Source organism: Ambystoma mexicanum, chromosome 11 (genome assembly GCF_040938575.1).
Source record: "Ambystoma mexicanum isolate Mex_15411 chromosome 11, UKY_AmexF1_1, whole genome shotgun sequence".
NCBI lineage: Eukaryota > Metazoa > Chordata > Amphibia > Caudata > Ambystomatidae > Ambystoma > Ambystoma mexicanum.
In genome coordinates, this window is record NC_090934.1 from 45,530,001 (window position 1) to 45,549,024 (window position 19,024).

General features: G+C 45.5%; 2 protein-coding genes across 2 annotated transcripts; both read right to left on the minus strand.

The window, feature by feature from the left end:
• Positions 1-105: 105 nt before the first annotated feature.
• On the minus strand, positions 106-2,645 carry LOC138504900 (uncharacterized). The gene is made up of 2 exons (XM_069625304.1): positions 1,859-2,645; positions 106-530 (listed from the first exon to the last, which is right to left on the minus strand). Exons 1-2 carry the CDS (start codon positions 2,643-2,645, stop codon positions 106-108), a joined length of 1,212 nt encoding a protein of 403 aa, XP_069481405.1.
• On the minus strand, positions 2,642-7,221 carry LOC138504901 (dentin sialophosphoprotein-like). The gene is made up of 2 exons (XM_069625305.1): positions 4,594-7,221; positions 2,642-4,486 (listed from the first exon to the last, which is right to left on the minus strand). The coding sequence occupies exons 1-2, from the start codon at positions 7,219-7,221 to the stop codon at positions 2,642-2,644; spliced, it is 4,473 nt and encodes a 1,490-aa protein (XP_069481406.1).
• Positions 7,222-19,024: the final 11,803 nt, after the last annotated feature.

Consider the following 19,024-nt stretch of genomic DNA (forward strand, 5'->3'; position numbering starts at 1 on the left):
TTCTTTGCTGGTTCTGGGACTTGGCTTGAGGAGTTCCTTGCTGGTTCTGGGACTTGGCTTTGAGGAGTTCCTAGCTGGTTCTGGGACTTGGCTTTGAAGAGTGCCTTACTTGTTCTGGGACTTGGCTTTGAGGATTCCTTGCTGGTTCTGGCACTTGGCTTTGAGGAGATCCTTGCTGCTTCTGGGACTTGGCTTTGAGGAGTTCTTTGCTGGTTCTGGGACTTGGCTTGAGGAGTTCCTTGCTGGTTCTGGGACTTGGCTTTGAGGAGTTCCTAGCTGGTTCTGGGACTTGGCTTTGAAGAGTGCCTTACTTGTTCTGGGACTTGGCTTTGAGGATTCCTTGCTGGTTCTGGCACTTGGCTTTGAGGAGATCCTTGCTGCTTCAGGGACTTGGCTTTGAGGAGTTCCTTGCTGGTTCTGGGACTTGGCTTTGAGGAGTTCCTTGCTGGTTCTGGGACTTGGCTTTGAGGAGTTCCTTGCTGCTTCTGGGACTTGGCTTTGAGGAGTTCCTTGCTGCTTCTGGGACTTGGCTTGAGGAGTTACTTGCTGGTTCTAGGACTTGACTTTCAGGAGTTCCTTGCTGGTTCTGGGACTTGGCTTCGAGGAGTTCCTTGCTGCTTCAGGGACTTGGCTTTGAGGAGTTCCTTGCTGGTTCTGGGACTTGGCTTTGAGGAGTTCTTTGCTGGTTCTGGGACTTGGCTTGAGGAGTTCCTTGCTGGTTCTGGGACTTGGCTTTGAGGAGTTCCTAGCTGGTTCTGGGACTTGGCTTTGAAGAGTGCCTTACTGGTTCTGGGACTTGGCTTTGAGGAGTTCCTTGCTGGTTCTGGGACTTGGCTTGAGGAGTTTCTTGCTCCTTCTGGGACTTGGCTTTGAGGAGTTCCTTGCTGCTTCTGGGACTTGACTTTGAGGAGTTCCTTGCTGGTTTATGTTCTCTGGGGGCGTGTCCTCCTCTCCTTGCTTTTGCAGGTTGGTTTTGCAACACTTTCATCTGGGATGAATTGCTCCAGTCTATCCCTTGTGGCACGACCTCTGCTATCCAAAGAATAAACTGCCCGGGCATCAGACCTGGCTTGTCCCAGAGTCCAGGGTGTGGTCCCAGGAGCTGAGTAAATTTGTTGCGTGCCCATTCACTCGACCAAGCTCTACAAAGCTCCTGGGGACACACGCCAGGCCTTCTCAGTGGATCCCTCCTTTAGATCTGAGCCCCTCAGCTCAATATTTTGAACCTTCTGCCCCCTTCCTCTTCCGCTTCCTGTTTCCTTATCCCCCCTTTGAGGTCCACTATCAACTTGGCCTCACCTGCCCTCACTCTTCCCTTGATTCAAACTGTTGATCTCTCCAATCGATCTCTCTATCAGCTCTTGGTCTTGCTTTTCCTATCCCCACTCTTCAAAGTCACACTTGTCTTTTAGCATCTATTCAAGCGCCTCTAAATTACTTTCCAATTCAAGCCTTCTAGGCACAACTGTTATCACACCTCTCCAGACCTTTCTCCTTATCAGCTTCTTCACCCTTTTGGGAACAACTGTTATCCCCCTCTGCGGACCCTGCTCTGTATCACTTTCTTCACCCCTCTGGACACTTTTGTCATCCCCCCTCTTCAGCCTTTCTCCTTATCACTTTCTTTGCCCTTCTAGGCACTATTATTATCACTTCTCCACCTCTCTCTGGACCTTTCACCTTATCACCTTCTTCACCCCTTTGAGCACAACATGTATCACCTCTCCCTATACCTTTCTCCTTATCACCTTCTTCACCCATCTGGGCACTATTGTTATCACCTCACCTCTCTCTGGACCTTTCTCCTTATCACCTTCTTCACCCCTTTGAGAACAACATGTATCACCTCTCTCTATACCTTTCTCCTTATCACCTTCTTCACCCCTCTGGCCACTATTGTTATCGCATCTCTCCAGACCTTTCTCCTTATCACCTTCTTCACCCCTCTGGACACTATTGTTATTGCATCTCTCTGGACCTTTCTCCTTATCAGCTTCTTCACTCCTTTGGGCACTATTGTTATCACCTCTCTCTGGACCTTTCTCCTCATCACCTTCTTCCCCCCTCTGGACACTATTGTTATTGCCTCTCTCCGGGCGTTTCTCCTTATCAGTTTCTTCACCCCTCTGGACACTATTGTTATCACCTCTCTCTGAACCGTTCTCCTTGTCACCTCCTTCACCCCTCTGAGCACTATTGTATTCACCTCTCCCTGGACCTTTCTCCTTATCACCTTCTTCACCCATCTGGACATTATTGTTATACACTCTCTCTGGACCTTTCTCCTTATCACCTTCTTCACCCCTTTGAGCACAACATGTATCACCTCTCTCTATACCTTTCTCGTTATCACCTTCTTCACCCCTCTGTGCACTATTGTTATCACCTCTCTCTGAACCGTTCTCCTTATAACCTTCTTCACCCCTCTGGCCACTATTGTTATCGCCTCTCTCCAGACCATTCTCCTTATCACCTTCTTCACTCCTCTGGGCACTATTGTTATCACCTCTCTCCAGATGTTTCTCCTTATCAGTTTCTTCACCCCTCTGAGCACTATTGTTATCACCTCTCTCTGGACCGTTCTCCTTATCACCTTCTTCACCCCTCAGGGCACTATTGTTATCACTCCTTTCTGAACCGTTCATCTTATCACCTTCTTCACCCCTCTGGGCACTATTGTTATCATCTCTCTCTGGACGTTTCTCCCGATCAGTTTCTTCACCCCTCTGGGCACTATTGTAATCACCTCTCTCTGGACGTTTCTGCTTATCAGTTTCTTCACCCCTCTGGGCACTATTGTATCACCTCTCTCCGAACCTTTCTCCTTATCACCTTCTTCACCCCTCTGGGCATTATTGTAATCACCTCTCTCGGGACCTTTCTCCTTATCACCTTCTTCACCCGTCTGGGCACTATTGTTCTCACCTCTCTCCGGACGTTTCTCCTTATCAGTTTCTTCACTCCTCTGAGCACTATTGTTATCACCTCTCTCTGGACCGTTCTCCTTATCACCTTCTTCACCCCTCTGGGCACTATTGTTATCACCTCCCTCTGGTTCTTTCTCCTTATCACCTTCTTCACCCCTCTGGGCACTATTGGTATCACTTCTCTCTGGACCGTTCTCCTTATCACCTTCTTCACCCCTCAGGGCACTATTGTTATCACCTGTCTCTGAACCGTTCTCCTTATCAGCTTCTTCACCCCTCTGGGCACTATTGTTATCACCTCTCTCTGGACCTTTCTCCTTATCAGTTTCTTCACCCCTCTGGGCACTATTGTTATCACCCCTCAGGGCAATAATGTTATCACCTCTCGCTGGACCTTTCTCCTCATCACCTTCTTCCCCCCTCTGGACACTATTGTTATTGCCTCTCTCTGGAGCTTTCTCCTTATCACCTTCTTCACCCCCCTGGGCACTATTGTTATCACCTCTCCGGGCGTTTCTTCTTATTAGTTTCTTCACCCTCTGAGCACTATTGTTATCACCTCTCTCTGGACTGTTCTCCTTATCACCTTCTTCACCCCTCTGGCCACTATTGTTGTCGCCTCTCCCCAGACCTTTCTCCTTATCACCTTCTTCACCCCTCTGGGCACTATTGTTATCACCTCTCTCCAGACGTTTCTCCTTATCAGTTTCTTCACCCCTCTGAGCACTATTGTTATCACCTCTCTCTGGACCTTTCTCCTTATCACCTTCTTCACCCCTCTGGACATTATTGTTATACCCTCTCTCTGGACCTTTCTCCTTATCACCTTCTTCACCTCTTTGAGCACAACATGTATCACCTCTCTCTATACCTTTCTCGTTATCACCTTCTTCACCCCTCTGTGCACTATTGTTATCACCTCTCTCTGAACCGTTCTCCTTATCACCTTCTTCACCCCTCTGGCCACTATTGTTATCGCCTCTCTCCAGACCTTTCTCCTTATCACCTTCTTCACTCCTCTGGGCACTATTGTTATCACCTCTCTCTGGACGTTTCTCCTTATCAGTTTCTTCACCCTTCTGAGCACTATTGTTATCACCTCTCTCTGGACCGTTCTCCTTATCACCTTCTTCACCCCTCTGGCCACTATTGTTATCGCCTCTCTCCAGACCTTTCTCCTTATCACCTTCTTCACCCCTCTGGGCACTATAGTTATCACCTCTCTCCGGACGTTTCTCCTTATCAGTTTCTTCACCCCTCTGAGCACTATTGTTATCACCTCTCTCTGGACCATTCTCCTTATCACCTTCTTCACCCCTCAGGGCACTATTGTTATCACCTGTCTTTGAACCATTCTCCTTATCACCTTCTTCACCCCTCTGGGCACTATTGTTATCACCTCTCTCTGGTTCTTTCTCCTTATCAGTTTCTTCACCCCTCTGGGCACTATTGTTATCACCTCTCTCTGGACAGTTCTCTTTGTCACCTCCTTCACCCCTCTGAGCACTATTGTTATCACCTCTCTCTGGACCTTTCTCCTTATCACCTTCTTCACCCCTCTGGACATTATTGTTATACCCTCTCTCTGGACCTTTCTCCTTATCACCTTCTTCACCCCTTTGAGCACAACATGTATCACCTCTCTCTATACTTTTCTCGTTATCACCTTCTTCACCCCTCTGTGCACTATTGTTATCACCTCTCTCTGATCAATTCTCCTTATCACCTTCTTCACCCCTCTGGCCACTATTGTTATCGCCTTCTCCAGACCTTTCTCCTTATCACCTTCTTCACCCCTCTGGGCACTATTATTCTCACCTCTCTCCGGACGTTTCTCCTTATCAGTTTCTTCACCCCTCTGAGCACTATTGTTATCACCTCTCTCTGGACCATTCCCCTTAACACCTTCTTCAACCCTCTGGGCACTATTGTTATCACCTGTCTCTGAACCATTCTCCTTATCACCTTCTTCACCCCTCTGGGCACTATTGTTTTCACCTCTCTCTGGACCGTTCTCCTTATCACCTTCTTCACCCCTCAGGGCACTATTGTTATCACCTCTCTCTGGACCGTTCTCCTTATCACCTTCTTCACCCCTAAGGGCACTATTGTTATCACCTCTCTCTGGACCTTTCTCCTCATCACCTTCTTCCCCCCTCTGGACACTATTGTTATTGCCTCTCTCCGGAGCTTTCTCCTTATCACCTTCTTCACCCCTCTGGGCACTATTGTTATCACCTCTCTCCGGACGTTTCTCCTTATCAGTTTCTTCACCCCTCAGGGCACTATTGTTATCACCTCTCTCTGGACCGTTCTCCTTATCACCTTCTTCACCCTTCTGGGCACTATTGTTATCACCTCTCTCTGGACCGTTCTCCTTATCACCTTCTTCACCCCTAAGGGCACTATTGTTATCACCTCTCTCTGGACCTTTCTCCTCATCACCTTCTTCCCCCCTCTGGACACTATTGTTATTGCCTCTCTCCGGAGCTTTCTCCTTATCACCTTCTTCACCCCACTGGGTACTATTGTCATCACCTCTCTCCGGACGTTTCGCCTTATCAGTTTCTTCACCCCTCAGGGCACTATTGTTATCACCTCTCTCTGGACCGTTCTCCTTATCACCTTCTTCACCCCTCTGGGCACTATTGTTATCACCTCTCTCTGGACCGTTCTCCTTATCACCTTCTTCACCCCTCTTGGCACTATTGTTATCACCTCTCTCTGGACCATTCTCCTTATCACCTTCTTCACCCCTCAGGGCACTATTGTTATCACCTCTCTCTGAAACGTTCACCTTATCACCTTCTTCACCCCTCAGGGCACTATTGTTATCACCTCTCTCTGAACCGTTCTCCTTATCACCTTCTTCACCCCTCTGGGCACTTTTGTTATCACCTCTCTCTGATCCGTTCACCTTATCACCTTCTTCAACCCTCTGGGCACTATTGTTATCATCTCTCTCCGGACCTTTCTCCTTATCACCTTCTTCACCCCTCTGGGCACTATTGTTATCACCTCTCTCTGGACCGTTCTCCTTATCACCTTCTTCATCCCTGAGGGCACTATTGTTATCACCTGTCTCTGAACCGTTCTCCTTATCACCTTCTTCACCCCTCTGGGCACTATTGTTATCACCTCTCTCTGGACCTTTCTCCTTATCACCTTCTTCACCCCTCAGGGCACTATTGTTATCACCTATCTCTGAACCGTTCACCTTATCACCTTCTTCACCCCTCTGGGCACTATTGTTATTGCCTCTCTCCGGAGCTTTCTCCTTATCACCTTCTTCACCCCACTGGGTACTATTGTCATCACCTCTCTCCGGACGTTTCGCCTTATCAGTTTCTTCACCCCTCAGGGCACTATTGTTATCACCTCTCTCTGGACCGTTCTCCTTATCACCTTCTTCACCCCTCTGGGCACTATTGTTATCACCTCTCTCTGGACCGTTCTCCTTATCACCTTCTTCACCCCTCTTGGCACTATTGTTATCACCTCTCTCTGGACCATTCTCCTTATCACCTTCTTCACCCCTCAGGGCACTATTGTTATCACCTCTCTCTGAAACGTTCACCTTATCACCTTCTTCACCCCTCAGGGCACTATTGTTATCACCTCTCTCTGAACCGTTCTCCTTATCACCTTCTTCACCCCTCTGGGCACTTTTGTTATCACCTCTCTCTGATCCGTTCACCTTATCACCTTCTTCAACCCTCTGGGCACTATTGTTATCATCTCTCTCCGGACCTTTCTCCTTATCACCTTCTTCACCCCTCTGGGCACTATTGTTATCACCTCTCTCTGGACCGTTCTCCTTATCACCTTCTTCATCCCTGAGGGCACTATTGTTATCACCTGTCTCTGAACCGTTCTCCTTATCACCTTCTTCACCCCTCTGGGCACTATTGTTATCACCTCTCTCTGGACCTTTCTCCTTATCACCTTCTTCACCCCTCAGGGCACTATTGTTATCACCTATCTCTGAACCGTTCACCTTATCACCTTCTTCACCCCTCTGGGCACTATTGTTATCTCTCTCCGGACCTTTCTCCTTATCACCTTCTTCACCCCTCTGGGCACTATTGTTATCACCTCTCTCTGGACCGTTCTCCTTATCACCTTCTTCATCCCTCAGGGCACTATTGTTATCACCTGTCACTGAACCGTTCTCCTTATCACCTTCTTCACCCCTCTGGGCACTATTGTTATCACCATCCTCTGGACCTTTCTCCTTATCACCTTCTTCACCCCTCAGGGCACTATTGTTATCACTCCTTTCTGAACCGTTCATCTTATCACCTTCTTCACCCCTCTGGGCACTATTGTTATCATCTCTCTCTGGACGTTTCTCCTGATCAGTTTCTTCACCCCTCTGGGCACTATTGTAATCACCTCTCTCTGGACGTTTCTGCTTATCAGTTTCTTCACCCCTCTGGGCACTATTGTATCACCTCTCTCCGAACCTTTCTCCTTATCACCTTCTTCACCCCTCTGGGCATTATTGTAATCACCTCTCTCGGGACCTTTCTCCTTATCACCTTCTTCACCCCTCTGGGCACTATTGTTATCACCTCTCTCCGGACGTTTCTCCTTATCAGTTTCTTCACCCCTCTGGGCACTATTGTTATCACCTCTCTCCGGACCTTTCTCCTTAACACCTTCTTCACCCCTCTGGGCACTATTGTTATCACCTCTCTCCGGACCTTTCTCCTTATCACCTTCACCCCTCTGGGCACTATTGTTATTGCCCCTCTCCGGAGCTTACTCCTTATCACCTTCTTCACCCCTCTGGGCACTATTGTAATCACCTCTCCGGCCTTTCTCCTTATTACCTTCTTCACCCCTCTGGGCACTATTGACATCACCTCTCTCCGGACCTTTCTCCTTATCACCTTCTTCACCCCTCTGGGCACTATTGTTATCACCTCTCTCCGGACCTTTCTCCTTATCACCTTCTTCACCCCTCCGTGCACTATTGTTATCAACTCTCTCCGGAGCTTACTCCTTATCACCTTCTTCACCCCTCTGGGCACTATTGTAATCACCTCTCCGGCCTTTCTCCTTATCACCTTCTTCACCCCTCTGGGCACTATTGTTATCAACTCTCTCCGGAGCTTTCTCCTTATCACCTTTTCCACCCCTCTGGGCACTAATGTTATCACCTCTCTCCGGGCGTTTCTCCTTATCAGTTTCTTCACCCCTCTGAGCACTATTGTTATCACCTCTCTCTGGACCGTTCTCCTTATCACCTTCTTCACCCCTCTGGCCACTATTGTTATCGCCTCTCTCCAGACCTTTCTCCTTATCACCTTCTTCACCCCTCTGGGCACTATTTTTATCACCTCTCTCCGGACGTTTCTCCTTATCAGTTTCTTCACCCCTCTGAGCACTATTGTTATCACCTCTCTCTGGACCTTTCTCCTTATCACCTTCTTCACCCCTCTGGACATTATTGTTATACCCTCTCTCTGGACCTTTCTCCTTATCACCTGCTTCACTCCTTTGAGCACAACATGTATCACCTCTCTCTATACCTTTCTCGGTATCACCTTCTTCACCCCTCTGTGCACTATTGTTATCACCTCTCTCTGAACAGTTCTCCTTATCAACTTCTTCACCCCTCTGGCCAATATTGTTATCGCCTCTCTCCAGACCTTTCTCCTTATCACCTTCTTCACTCCTCTGGGCACTATTGTTATCACCTCTCTCCAGATGTTTCTCCTTATCAGTTTCTTCACCCCTCTGAGCACTATTGTTATCACCTCTCTCTGGACCGTTCTCCTTATCACCTTCTTCACCCCTCTGGCCACTATTGTTATCTCCTCTCTCTAGACCTTTCTCCTTATCACCTTCTTCACCCCTCTGTGCACTATTGTTATCACCTCTCTCCGGACGTTTCTCCTTATCACCTTCTTCACCCCTCTGGATACTATTGTTATCACCTGTCTCTGAACCGTTCTCCTTATCACCTTCTTCACCCCTCTGGGCACTATTCTTATCACCTCTCTCTGGACCTTTCTCCTTATCACCTTCTTCACCCCTCAGGGCACTATTTTATCACCTCTCTCTAAACCGTTCACCTTATCACCTTCTTCACCCCTCTGGGCACTATTGTTATCACCTCTGTTCTGTTCTGTTATTTTCTGTTCTGTTCGATTCTGTTCCGTTCTGTTATTTTCTGTTCTGTTCCGTTATGTTATGCTTTGTTATGTTATATTATGCTATGTTCTGTTATGCTGTTATGTTCTTTTCTGTTCTGTTTCGTCATGCTGTTATTTGCTGTTCTGTTCTGTTATGTGATGTTGTTATGTTATGGTCTGTTATGGTATGATATGCTTTGTTACGTTATATTATGCTATGTTCTATTATGCTTTGTTATGTTATTTTCTGTTTCATTATGTTATGTTATGCTAGTTTCTGTTCTGTTATGTTAAGTAATGCTATGCTATGCTTTGTTATGTTATTTTCTGTTCTGTTCCGTTCTGTTCTGTTATTTTCTGTTCTCTTCCGTTATGCTATGCTTTGTTATGTTATGTTATATTATGTTATGTTCTGTTATGCTGTGTTACGTTATTTTCTGTTTTGTTATCTTATGTTATGCTAGGTTCTGTTCTGTTCTGTTAAATTATGCTATGCTATGCTTTGTTATGTTATTTTCTGTTCTGTTTCATTCTGTTCCGTTCTGTTATTTTCTGTTCTGTTCCATCATGATTTGTTTTGTTATGTTATGCTATGCTCTGTTATGCTATGGTATGTTCTGTTCTGTTCTGTTATGTTCTGCTATGTTCTGTTCCATTCTGTTATGTAATGCGTCATGTTATATTGTGCTATGTTCTGTTATGCTGTTACGTTATTTTCTGTTCTGCTCCGTTATGCTATGTTATTTTATGTTCTGTTCTGTTATGTGATATTGCTATGTTATGTTATGGTCTGTTATGCTATGCTATGCTTTTTTACATTATATTATGCTATGTTCTATTATGCTGTGTTATGTTATTTTCTGTTTCGTTACGTTATGTTATGCTAGGTTCTGTTCTGTTCGGTTCTGTTAAGTTATGTTATGTTATGCTTTGTTATGTTATGCTAGGTTCTGTTCTGTTATTTTAAATTATGCTATGCGTTATGTTATTTTCTGTTCTGTTCCGTTATGTTATGCTTTGTTCTGTTATTCTAGGTTCTGTTCTGTTCTGCTATGTTAAATTATGCTATGCGTTGTTATGTTATTTTCTGTTCTGTTCTGTTATGTTATTTTCTGTTCTGTTCTGTTCTGTTATGTTATGCTTTGTTATGTTATATTATGCTATGTTCTGTTGTGCTATTATGTTATTTTCTGTTCTGTTCCGTTATGCTATGTTATTTTCTGGTCTGTTCTGTTATGTGATGTTGTTATGTTATGTTATGGTCTGTTATGCTATGCTATGCTTTGTTACGTTATATTATGCTATGTTCTATTATGCTGTGTTATGTTATTTTCTGTTTCATTATGTTATGTTATGCTAGTTTCTGTTCTGTTATGTTAAGTAATGCTATGCTATGCTTTGTTATGTTATTTTCTGTTCTGTTCCGTTCTGTTCTGTTATGTTATTTTCTGTTCTCTTCCATTATGCTATGCTTTGTTATGTTATGTTATATTATCTCATGTTATGTTATGCTAGGTTCTGTTCTGTTCTGTTAAATTATGCTATGCTATGCTTTGTTATGTTATTTTCTGTTCTGTTTCATTCTGTTCCGTTCTGTTATTTTCTGTTCTGTTCCGTCATGACATGTTTTGTTATGTTATGCCATGCTCTGTTATGTTATGTTATGTTATGTTATGTTATGTTCTGTTATGTTCTGCTATGTTCTGTTCCATTCTGTTATGTAATGCTTTATGTTATATTATGCTATGTTCTGTTATGCTGTTACGTTATTTTCTGTTCTGTTCCGTTATGCTATGTTATTTTCTGTTCTGTTATGTGATGTTGCTATGTTATGTTATGGTCTGTTATGCTATGCTATGCTTTGTTACATGATATTAAGCTATGTTTTATTATGCTGTGTTATGTTATTTTCTGTTTCGTTATATTATGTTATGCTAGGTTCTGTTCTGTTAAATTATGCTATGCTATGCTTTGTTATGTTATTTTCTGTTCTGTTTCATTCTGTTCCGTTCTGTTATTTTCTGTTCTGTTCCGTCATGATATGTTTTGTTATGTTATGCCATGCTCTGTTATGCTATGTTATGGTCTGTTCTGTTATGTTCTGCTATGTTCTGTTCCATTCTGTTATGTAATGCTTTATGTTATATTATGCTATGTTCTGTTATGCTGTTATGTTATTTTCTGTTCTGTTCCGTTATGCTATGTTATTTTCTGTTCTGTTATGTGATGTTGCTATGTTATGTTATGGTCTGTTATGCTATGCTATGCTTTGTTACATTATATTATGCTATGTTTTATTATACTGTGTTATGTTATTTTCTGTTTCGTTATGTTATGTTATGCTAGGTTATGTTCTCTTCGGTTCCATTAAGTTATGTTATGTTATGTTATGCTTTGTTATATTATGCTAGGTTCTGTTCTGTTATGTTAAATTATGCTATGCGTTATGTTATTTTCTGTTCTGTTCCGTTATGTTATGCTTTGTTATGTTATTCTAGGTTCTGTTCTGTTCTATTATGTTAAATTATGCTATGCGTTGTTATGTTATTTTCTGTTCTGTTCTGTTATTTTCTGTTCTGTTCCGTTGTGTTATGTTTTGTTATGTTATGCTGTGCTCTGTTATGCTATGTTATGTTATTTTCTGTTCTGTTCTGTTATTTTCTGTTCTGTTCCGTTGTGTTATGTTTTGTTATGTTATGCTGTGCTCTGTTATGCTATGTTATTGTATTTGCTGTTCTGTTCCGTTGTGTTATGTTTTGTTATGTTATGCTGTGCTCTGTTATGCTATGTTATGTTATTTTCTGTTCTGTTCTGTTATTTTCTGTTCTGTTCCGTTGTGTTATGTTTTGTTATGTTATGCTGTGCTCTGTTATGCTATGTTATTGTATTTGCTGTTCTGTTCCGTTGTGTTATGTTTTGTTATGTTATGCTGTGCTCTGTTATGCTATGTTATGGTATTTTCTGTTCTGTTCTGTTTTGCTATGTTTTGTTCTATTATGCAATGCTCTGCTACTGGGATTCATACGCGCCCCACTGTAATTGTAATAACACCCCGTTTATACATTTCGCTTGCGCATGTCTTTGTTTGCTTTTCAGTTGTTCAATCTTTCAAAAGTAGATCAATTTACTTGTGCACATCCTGAAACACTTATGCACAGACGTCCTCAAGTAACGCACGCACAGGCGAGTGGGACATTGCAATCTCAGTGCAACCATGGTCAGGAAGCACACAAGGAGCTGGGCGGGGAGCATGTTTATCAAGAGGTCTTTATCAGGGTTAATAGAACAAACTAAATCAGTTCTCGTAGGGCCCGGAGTTTGCATGGAGGTCTTTCAGGGGTGGTCATGAAAGTCCTGCCCGAAACATGCCTCCCCGCCCCAGATGAGCCATGCAGTATTCCAAGGAAAAGCGTGCCTTTCAGGACCTGGCTCTCTCATTCCGTGAGTGAGTGACGTGTTCTGTGTCCACAGCCTACTTGGCAATGTTCAACTTCCAAACAAATCTCTCTGATGTCATGTCTCATGCAGTGGTGAGGAGGCGGTGTTCTCTTGTTTCTTCCCGCTCCCTGGCTTGATCCTCGCCCTTTCCTGCACCTGCTCGATACTTCACCTGGGAGCCGTTCCTCCTCCTGCCCGTCCCCAGGCATGTCATCTCAATCTCCCCCCCTATAATTCCCTTTCCTCATTTTCCTGGCGAGTCTCCACTTCACGTCTCCACTCTGACCAGCCTTCTCTTTCATTGTGTTGTACTGGCCCCTGCTCCCGCTTTACGCACCTTCTCCTACGGACCTCTATATTAAGGGCTGGCTTCTTCACTCCTGCCTCTCTTGCACCTCACTCCACCTCCCACTTAGTGACCTTTTTAACCAGAGCAACCAGTTCAACCTTTTATGGAACCTTCTCAACCCAGCCACCAGATTCTCTCTACTCCCAACCTTTTGAATTTATATCTCCCCAACTTCCCGGGTTTCCCCCTCCCCACCTTTCTGTGGTTCGTTCTCCCCATCATCCTGGGATCACTCGCTCCAGCCTCCTCTCTCTCTTGATCTCTCTCTTCCCAACCTCCCATGTGTGTGTCACTCTCTCCCCCAGCTTTAAGGGTCTCTCTCTCTCTCTCTCTCTCTCTCTCTCTCTCTCTCTCTCTCTCTGTCTCTCTCTCTATCTCTCTCTCTCCCTCTCTTTCTTCCCCCGAGCCTCCTTGGTCCACCCCTCCCCAGCCTTTTGGGTTTCTCTCTCCAGCTCCCTGATTCTCTCTTTCCCAAAATTCTGGGTCTTGGACCCTCTCTCTCTCGCTCTCCACAGTCTCCATGGCCTCTCTCTGTCTGTCTGCACTTACCTGGTTCTCTATTTCCCAGTCTCCTGGGTCTTTTTCACGTCAGCCCCCCTGCATCTTTCTCTATCAGACTCATGGGTTTTCCATCCCCAGTTTCCTGTGTCGTTCTCTCCCAGGGTCATGGGTCTTCCTCCCTCAGTTTCCTGTGACTTTTTCTCCCTAGGCTCATGATTCTTCATCCCAGAGTTTCCTGTATCCTTCTCTCCCCAGGCTCATGGGTCTTCCTCCCCCAGTTTCCTGTGTATTTCTCTCCCAAGGCTCATGGGTCTTCCTCACCCAGTTTCCTGTGTCTTTCCGTATATCGTCAAAAAGACATAGAGGTCATCACTGTTTGAGGAACCTGAGAGGATTGATATTGATATTGATATTGTATTTCTATCGCGCTCTTACACAAGTGTTTCAGAGCGCGACAAAGCAAGGGAGGGGAACAAGGGAGAATAAAACAGCGATCTTACTAGGCCCAGTGACATTGGAAACGCGCAAGTGCATGGGAGAGGGGGAGGGGAAAAGTGCATGGAAGGGGGGAGAAGTGGAAAGTGCGAAGCAGATGAGAAACAGATAAATAACAATAAATCAATAATAAAGGAAACAAGTGGTAGTGCAGCCAGCAATTTGCAAGTGCTAGGTTTAAGGCAGAAGACAGGGTAGGTCTGATAAGTGCAGGAAGAAAAAGGGGGAGCTGTATGGGTACAGATACAGACCCCAGTGCAAGGGGTGGCCCGGAGGCAGTGCGGAAGGGTGGCAGGGTGAGCAGGTATCTGGGCCCGGAGGACAGAGGGTGGCCAGGTGCACGGTGCCAAGAGAGAACAGATCAGCAGGGGAGAGGGGGAGTGACGGCAGAAGAAAAGAGGAAGGTCTTGAGGTGCTTCCGGATTCGGAGATGGTTCTCCTCAAGTTTTAGAGTGGCAGGGAGGCTGTTCCAGAGGGAGGCCCCAGCCGAAGACAGAGATCTAGCCCCTGCTCGTGCTTTGAAAAACGACTGACCCTGAGGAAGTTGGAGGTAGAGGAGCGAAGAGCTCGAGAGGGGAGGTATTTGCAGAGGGATGGCTGAAGGTCTTTTGGACCCAGGCCCCAGAAAGCCTTGTGGACAATGCAGAGGGTTTTAAATTTAATCCTTGCATCCACTGGGAGCCAATGGAGGGATTTCAGGGCTGGAGAGATATGATCCCAGGGCTTGAGGCCAAGGACAAGTCTCGCAGTCCTGTTCTGGATTAGTTGCAGAGGGTGGAGAGTAGAGGCAGGCAGATTTAGAAAGAGGTTCTTAGAATAGTCCAACCTAGAGAGAACCAGAGCTTGGGATACCATGAGCTTCTGGAGAAAGGAGATGAAAGGCCAAGTACCTCTGAGGAGGTGAAGTAGGAAATTTGACTTTTTAGAGACCTCAGAGATGTGGGCGGAGAAGTAAATGGTGGAGTCAAATATGACCCCGAGGTTCTTAGCCTTGCAGGTAGGGGCAGGAGGGGGGCCAAGGGAGGCCGGCCAGAGAGTGAGGGGAAAGGATGGTGAAGGTGTGCCGATGAGGAGGATCTCCGTCTTGCTGGCATTCAGACAAAGATCATTGGCGGCACACCAATCTTGAGTGGCAGTTAGGCAATCAGAGATGGAGAGGGAGATGAGGTGGCAGAGGGCAGCCTGAAAATGAGTTGAGTGTCATCAGCGTAGCACTGGAAATTTGAGCAGAAAGTGGCAATGCAGTGGGCGAGAGTTGCCAGGTATTGGTTGAAAAGCTAGGGCAAGAGGTTAGACCCCTGGGGAACACCACAGGTAGAGAGGAAGATAGATGAAAGGAAGGACCCAAGTTGCACCTGGGAGGGTCGATCTGAGAGGAAAGAGGTCAGCCAGGCCAGAGCCTGATCAGTGATACCCAGGTTTTCACGGAGACGGTTGAGCAGGATGGTATGGTTGACCGTGTTGAAGGCAGAAGAGAGATCGAGGAGGATGAGGACAGAGGGAATGTTAGAGTCAACGTTGGAGAGCAGATCTTCACGAATGTTCAGGAGAGCAGTTTCCGTGCTTCTGGCAGCTCTGAAGCCAGACTGGTGGTCATGGAGACAGCCAACAGAATTGGAATGAAGGTTAAGCTGAGAGATAGCCAACTGTTCCAGGAGTTTGCCCAAAAAGGGAGTAGTGGAAAATGGGCGATAGTTAGCTGGACAAGAAGGATCAGCTCTGGGTTTCTTGGGAAGAGGATGCACAAAGGAGTGCTTCAGAGGGGAGGGGACGGATCCCGAGGCAAAGGAGTGGTTGCAAAAATCAGCAAGGGCCGGAGCGAGGGTGGCAACGTGGTCATTGATGGTTTTAGAGGAACAGGGCTGAACCTGTTTTGACGAGGCTTTCATAGATCGGACTTTTCTAGCGACCTCGTCAGGGGAGAAAAGAGGAAAGGACGAGAAGGATGGTGGGGGGTGGCTAAAGGAGGATCAGCAAGCACAAACGGAGAGAGAGGAGGGGTGTGGGTGGACAGGATGTCCTGGGTTTTTTAAATGAAGTGAGAGGTAAGGGCATTGCAAAGAGCCTGGGAGGCAACAGGAGGGTTAGAGACTGCAGCAGGGTTGGCCAACTCCTTGCAGATTTTAAAGAGTTCAGCCGAGTTATTAGATGCCGCAGAGACACAAGCTTGAATGTGGACTCTCTTCTTGGTGAGGACAGAGAGTCGGTATTGCCTTTGTAGCAGGCGACAGGCCAGTTTGTCAGAGGATGAACAGGAAGTCCACCCATTTCCTTTCAGCCACCCTACACTTACGTTTAAGTGTAGCTAGGTCAGAATCATACCAGGAATTGCACTTGGCTTTGAACTTCAAACGGATCTCATGACAGGGGAAAGAGCATCAAGCGTATCAGAAATTGAAGAGTTGAGCAGAGACAGGGCTGTGTCAGGGTGTGAGACAGCCAGAGGTGGAGGGGGGGGAGAGAAACTGGCAGCAAAAGCCTCAACTGACACACGCTTCATGGGCCGGATGTCCGAGAAGGCAGGTGGCAGTTTTGGGTTCCCATCTCATAATGCAGTGGTCTTCAAACTTTATTGACCTGCCCCCCCTGAGCAAAATGTGGGCAGGCCGGGCTCACCCAAAAATGCCAAATGGACAGCATGTACAAACTGCAGCCTACTCCCAGTATAGTTCCTGGGCTCCCCCACCTGCTCCAATCACAGTTGCTGGGCTCTCTCACCCAGCTCCTACCCAGTCCCTGGGCTCTACCTATCCCATCACAGACCCTGGGCTCTCCCCACCCTGCTTCCACCACTATCCCAGTGATCCCACCCATCCTGTTCCCACCACAGTCCCTGGGAGGGATCCCGAAGCAATCAAAAAGGGTTCAGGGGGATTTCCCCCTGTGATGTTTTTTTTAAATAATGGGCTACAATGTTGCATTTTAGAGCATACTTAAAAAAATAGGTAAAAAGACAAACTGTTTGCAATTGGCGCTGGGGGGCATAGGAGGAAAGCATGGTATTTTTTACTTGACAAACACACACACACACACATTCACACAGCAATCACTCTATCATTCACACAAGCACCCATCACCATACACTCACTCATAACATAAGCATACACACATCCATATACATATCTAAATGAGAAATGAATGAACATATATATATATATATATATATATATATATATATATATATATATATATATATATATATATATATATATATATATACCTTCTGCAGGGGCCTGCAGGGGCCTGCCTGTGGGTGCTGAAACAGCCTGCTCTATGTTGCTCTGTCTGTATGTGCGAGGAGGCGCAGGAGCTCCCCCTCACACATACACTTTTTTGGCCAATGTCAGCCAGTTTGATGAGTTACTTCACTATTTTCTTATTTTTTTATTTATTGGTTAAAAAAATTCAATCTTAAAAAAATGTTTGAAAAAGAATGATAAATATAATCATTTAAAATTCAAATACAAGAAAGTAAAAAATACAACCAAAAAAGAAAGAACCAATTTCCATGAAATACATCTCAGAATATGGTAATTTCTTAATCAAATGTGTCACACAAAAAAAAGGAAAACTCAATATACTCAATCCGTAAAAGTCAATACATTTGTGAGAAAAAATACATCTCATGACATGATTAGTGTGACAGCTTGTGTTGTCAATTCATATTGTTCAAGTCACTTTTACTCAGTCTCAAACTATTAAAGAATGTCACTACTGAGACCGCCATGGATACTTGTGTGCCCTTTTCTCCAGAATGATTCTTGGTCTGCACAACAACCGAATCAAAATATTTTTGGAAATAACAGTACATCCTCGTTCTCAATTTAAAGCATTCTGTTAGTAAATGGTTCAAAGTTTCCATTTTACACTCAGTTTTACTAAATCTGCATTCAGCCTCTGTCCCCAACAACCTCTTCTGTTTAAGCAGAAGCTCCTTAGAAGGAAGTAGATAGTCATCCCGACTCCTAACACCAGGGCATTTCACCAAGTAGGGAACCGGAGTCCCCCCACTTCTATGTTCATTTTGCAAGTGAGATAAGCTGGTGTATCCATGCAGGCTTTCCAGATTTGCGCACCAGTATTGATCAAAAAGATTTTTCTTCACCCGTTCTGGATTGCTAACCAAGTCATCCTTCCCCAAGTCCAGTTTGTGCAATAAGGTTTCAGAGCGACCAGTAAATTGCATCAATGTGGGTACTTGGCCAGAGGTCATAACCTCAGCAAGAGTTTGATACAGTGTGTTATTATTGGGGCAGATGAATTTTGAATACAATGACAAAAGACGCCAGTGGCCTTTTGCTTTCAAGGAGTTGAGGCCCAGTTTGTGTCTAATGGCACTCACTGGCACATAATTGTTTTTTAGGAGTTGCAAGGGAGACCACAGGGGTAGCAAGGGAGATCTCAGGGGTCACAGTTGTGGCCCCTGGTGACCCGCAAATGACATGCCTGTGTAGGTCAGTAAGTATTCTCCCTACACCATTGAGTGACCACGCTCAGCTGATTGCTAGGTTTGCTCTGGACTGTTTGCATGCACAACTGAGTGAAGTAGGTCCACTCAACATGGTCACTAACCCCGCAGGTAATAGGGTTTCTTGGAAACAGGGATTGGCTGTGCGAGTTAATCTGGCCATGGCTGAAGCCCTTGTGTAGACGACAATGGACTGGAAATCATGGGTCTTTAGTGCTGTTAACTTCCAGGACGCTATGAAAAACCTAATTCTCGAACAACTACCACAGGGCGGGGGGTCAGAGGGGGTTGAATATCCCTAAGAAGCATACTCATGCATACAACAAGGAGGTGGTCGAGAAGAAGAGACTACTGATGAAAGAATTGAGATTTCTGAGGTACACACCTGATCTTTCTCCTGGCAAAGCATTTACATCAGACTTGTCGGAACTGGTTGCGAGAAGCCAAGCAGAAGCCGGAGCCCTGTTCCTCACTTTGAGGAATAAGAATGTGTATACCTCCTGGCGAATGATGCACTCAACGGAAGCTTTGGCTGCTGAGGAGCAAGTTAACGCTGTCTCAGAAAGTGGTTGGGTTCTTCATTCATCTGAGCTCTATGCACAGCCTAGTGAGTCTGTCAGGTGTATTCAACCTGTCGTAAGTGACAGAATGGACCTGACAGCCTTTCAGGAGGACAGGATCTTGGAGGTGCTAAAGAGGATTA

Excerpts from the sequence above, each read along its gene's own strand:
- LOC138504901 (XM_069625305.1), bottom strand. The coding sequence starts at position 7,221 with ATGAACGGTTCAGAAAGGAGTGATAACAATAGTGCCCTGAGGGGTGAA. Across the intron at positions 4,487-4,593 it reads TGCACAGAGGGGTGAAGAAG|AGGGGTGAAGAAGGTGATAA; the intron begins GTGATAACGAGA and ends AATAATGTCCAG.
- LOC138504900 (XM_069625304.1), bottom strand. The coding sequence starts at position 2,645 with ATGAACGGTTCAGAAAGGAGTGATAACAATAGTGCCCTGAGGGGTGAA. Across the intron at positions 531-1,858 it reads AGAAGGTGATAAGGAGAAAG|CCAAGTCCCAGAAGCAGCAA; the intron begins GTATAGAGAGAG and ends TAACTCCTCAAG.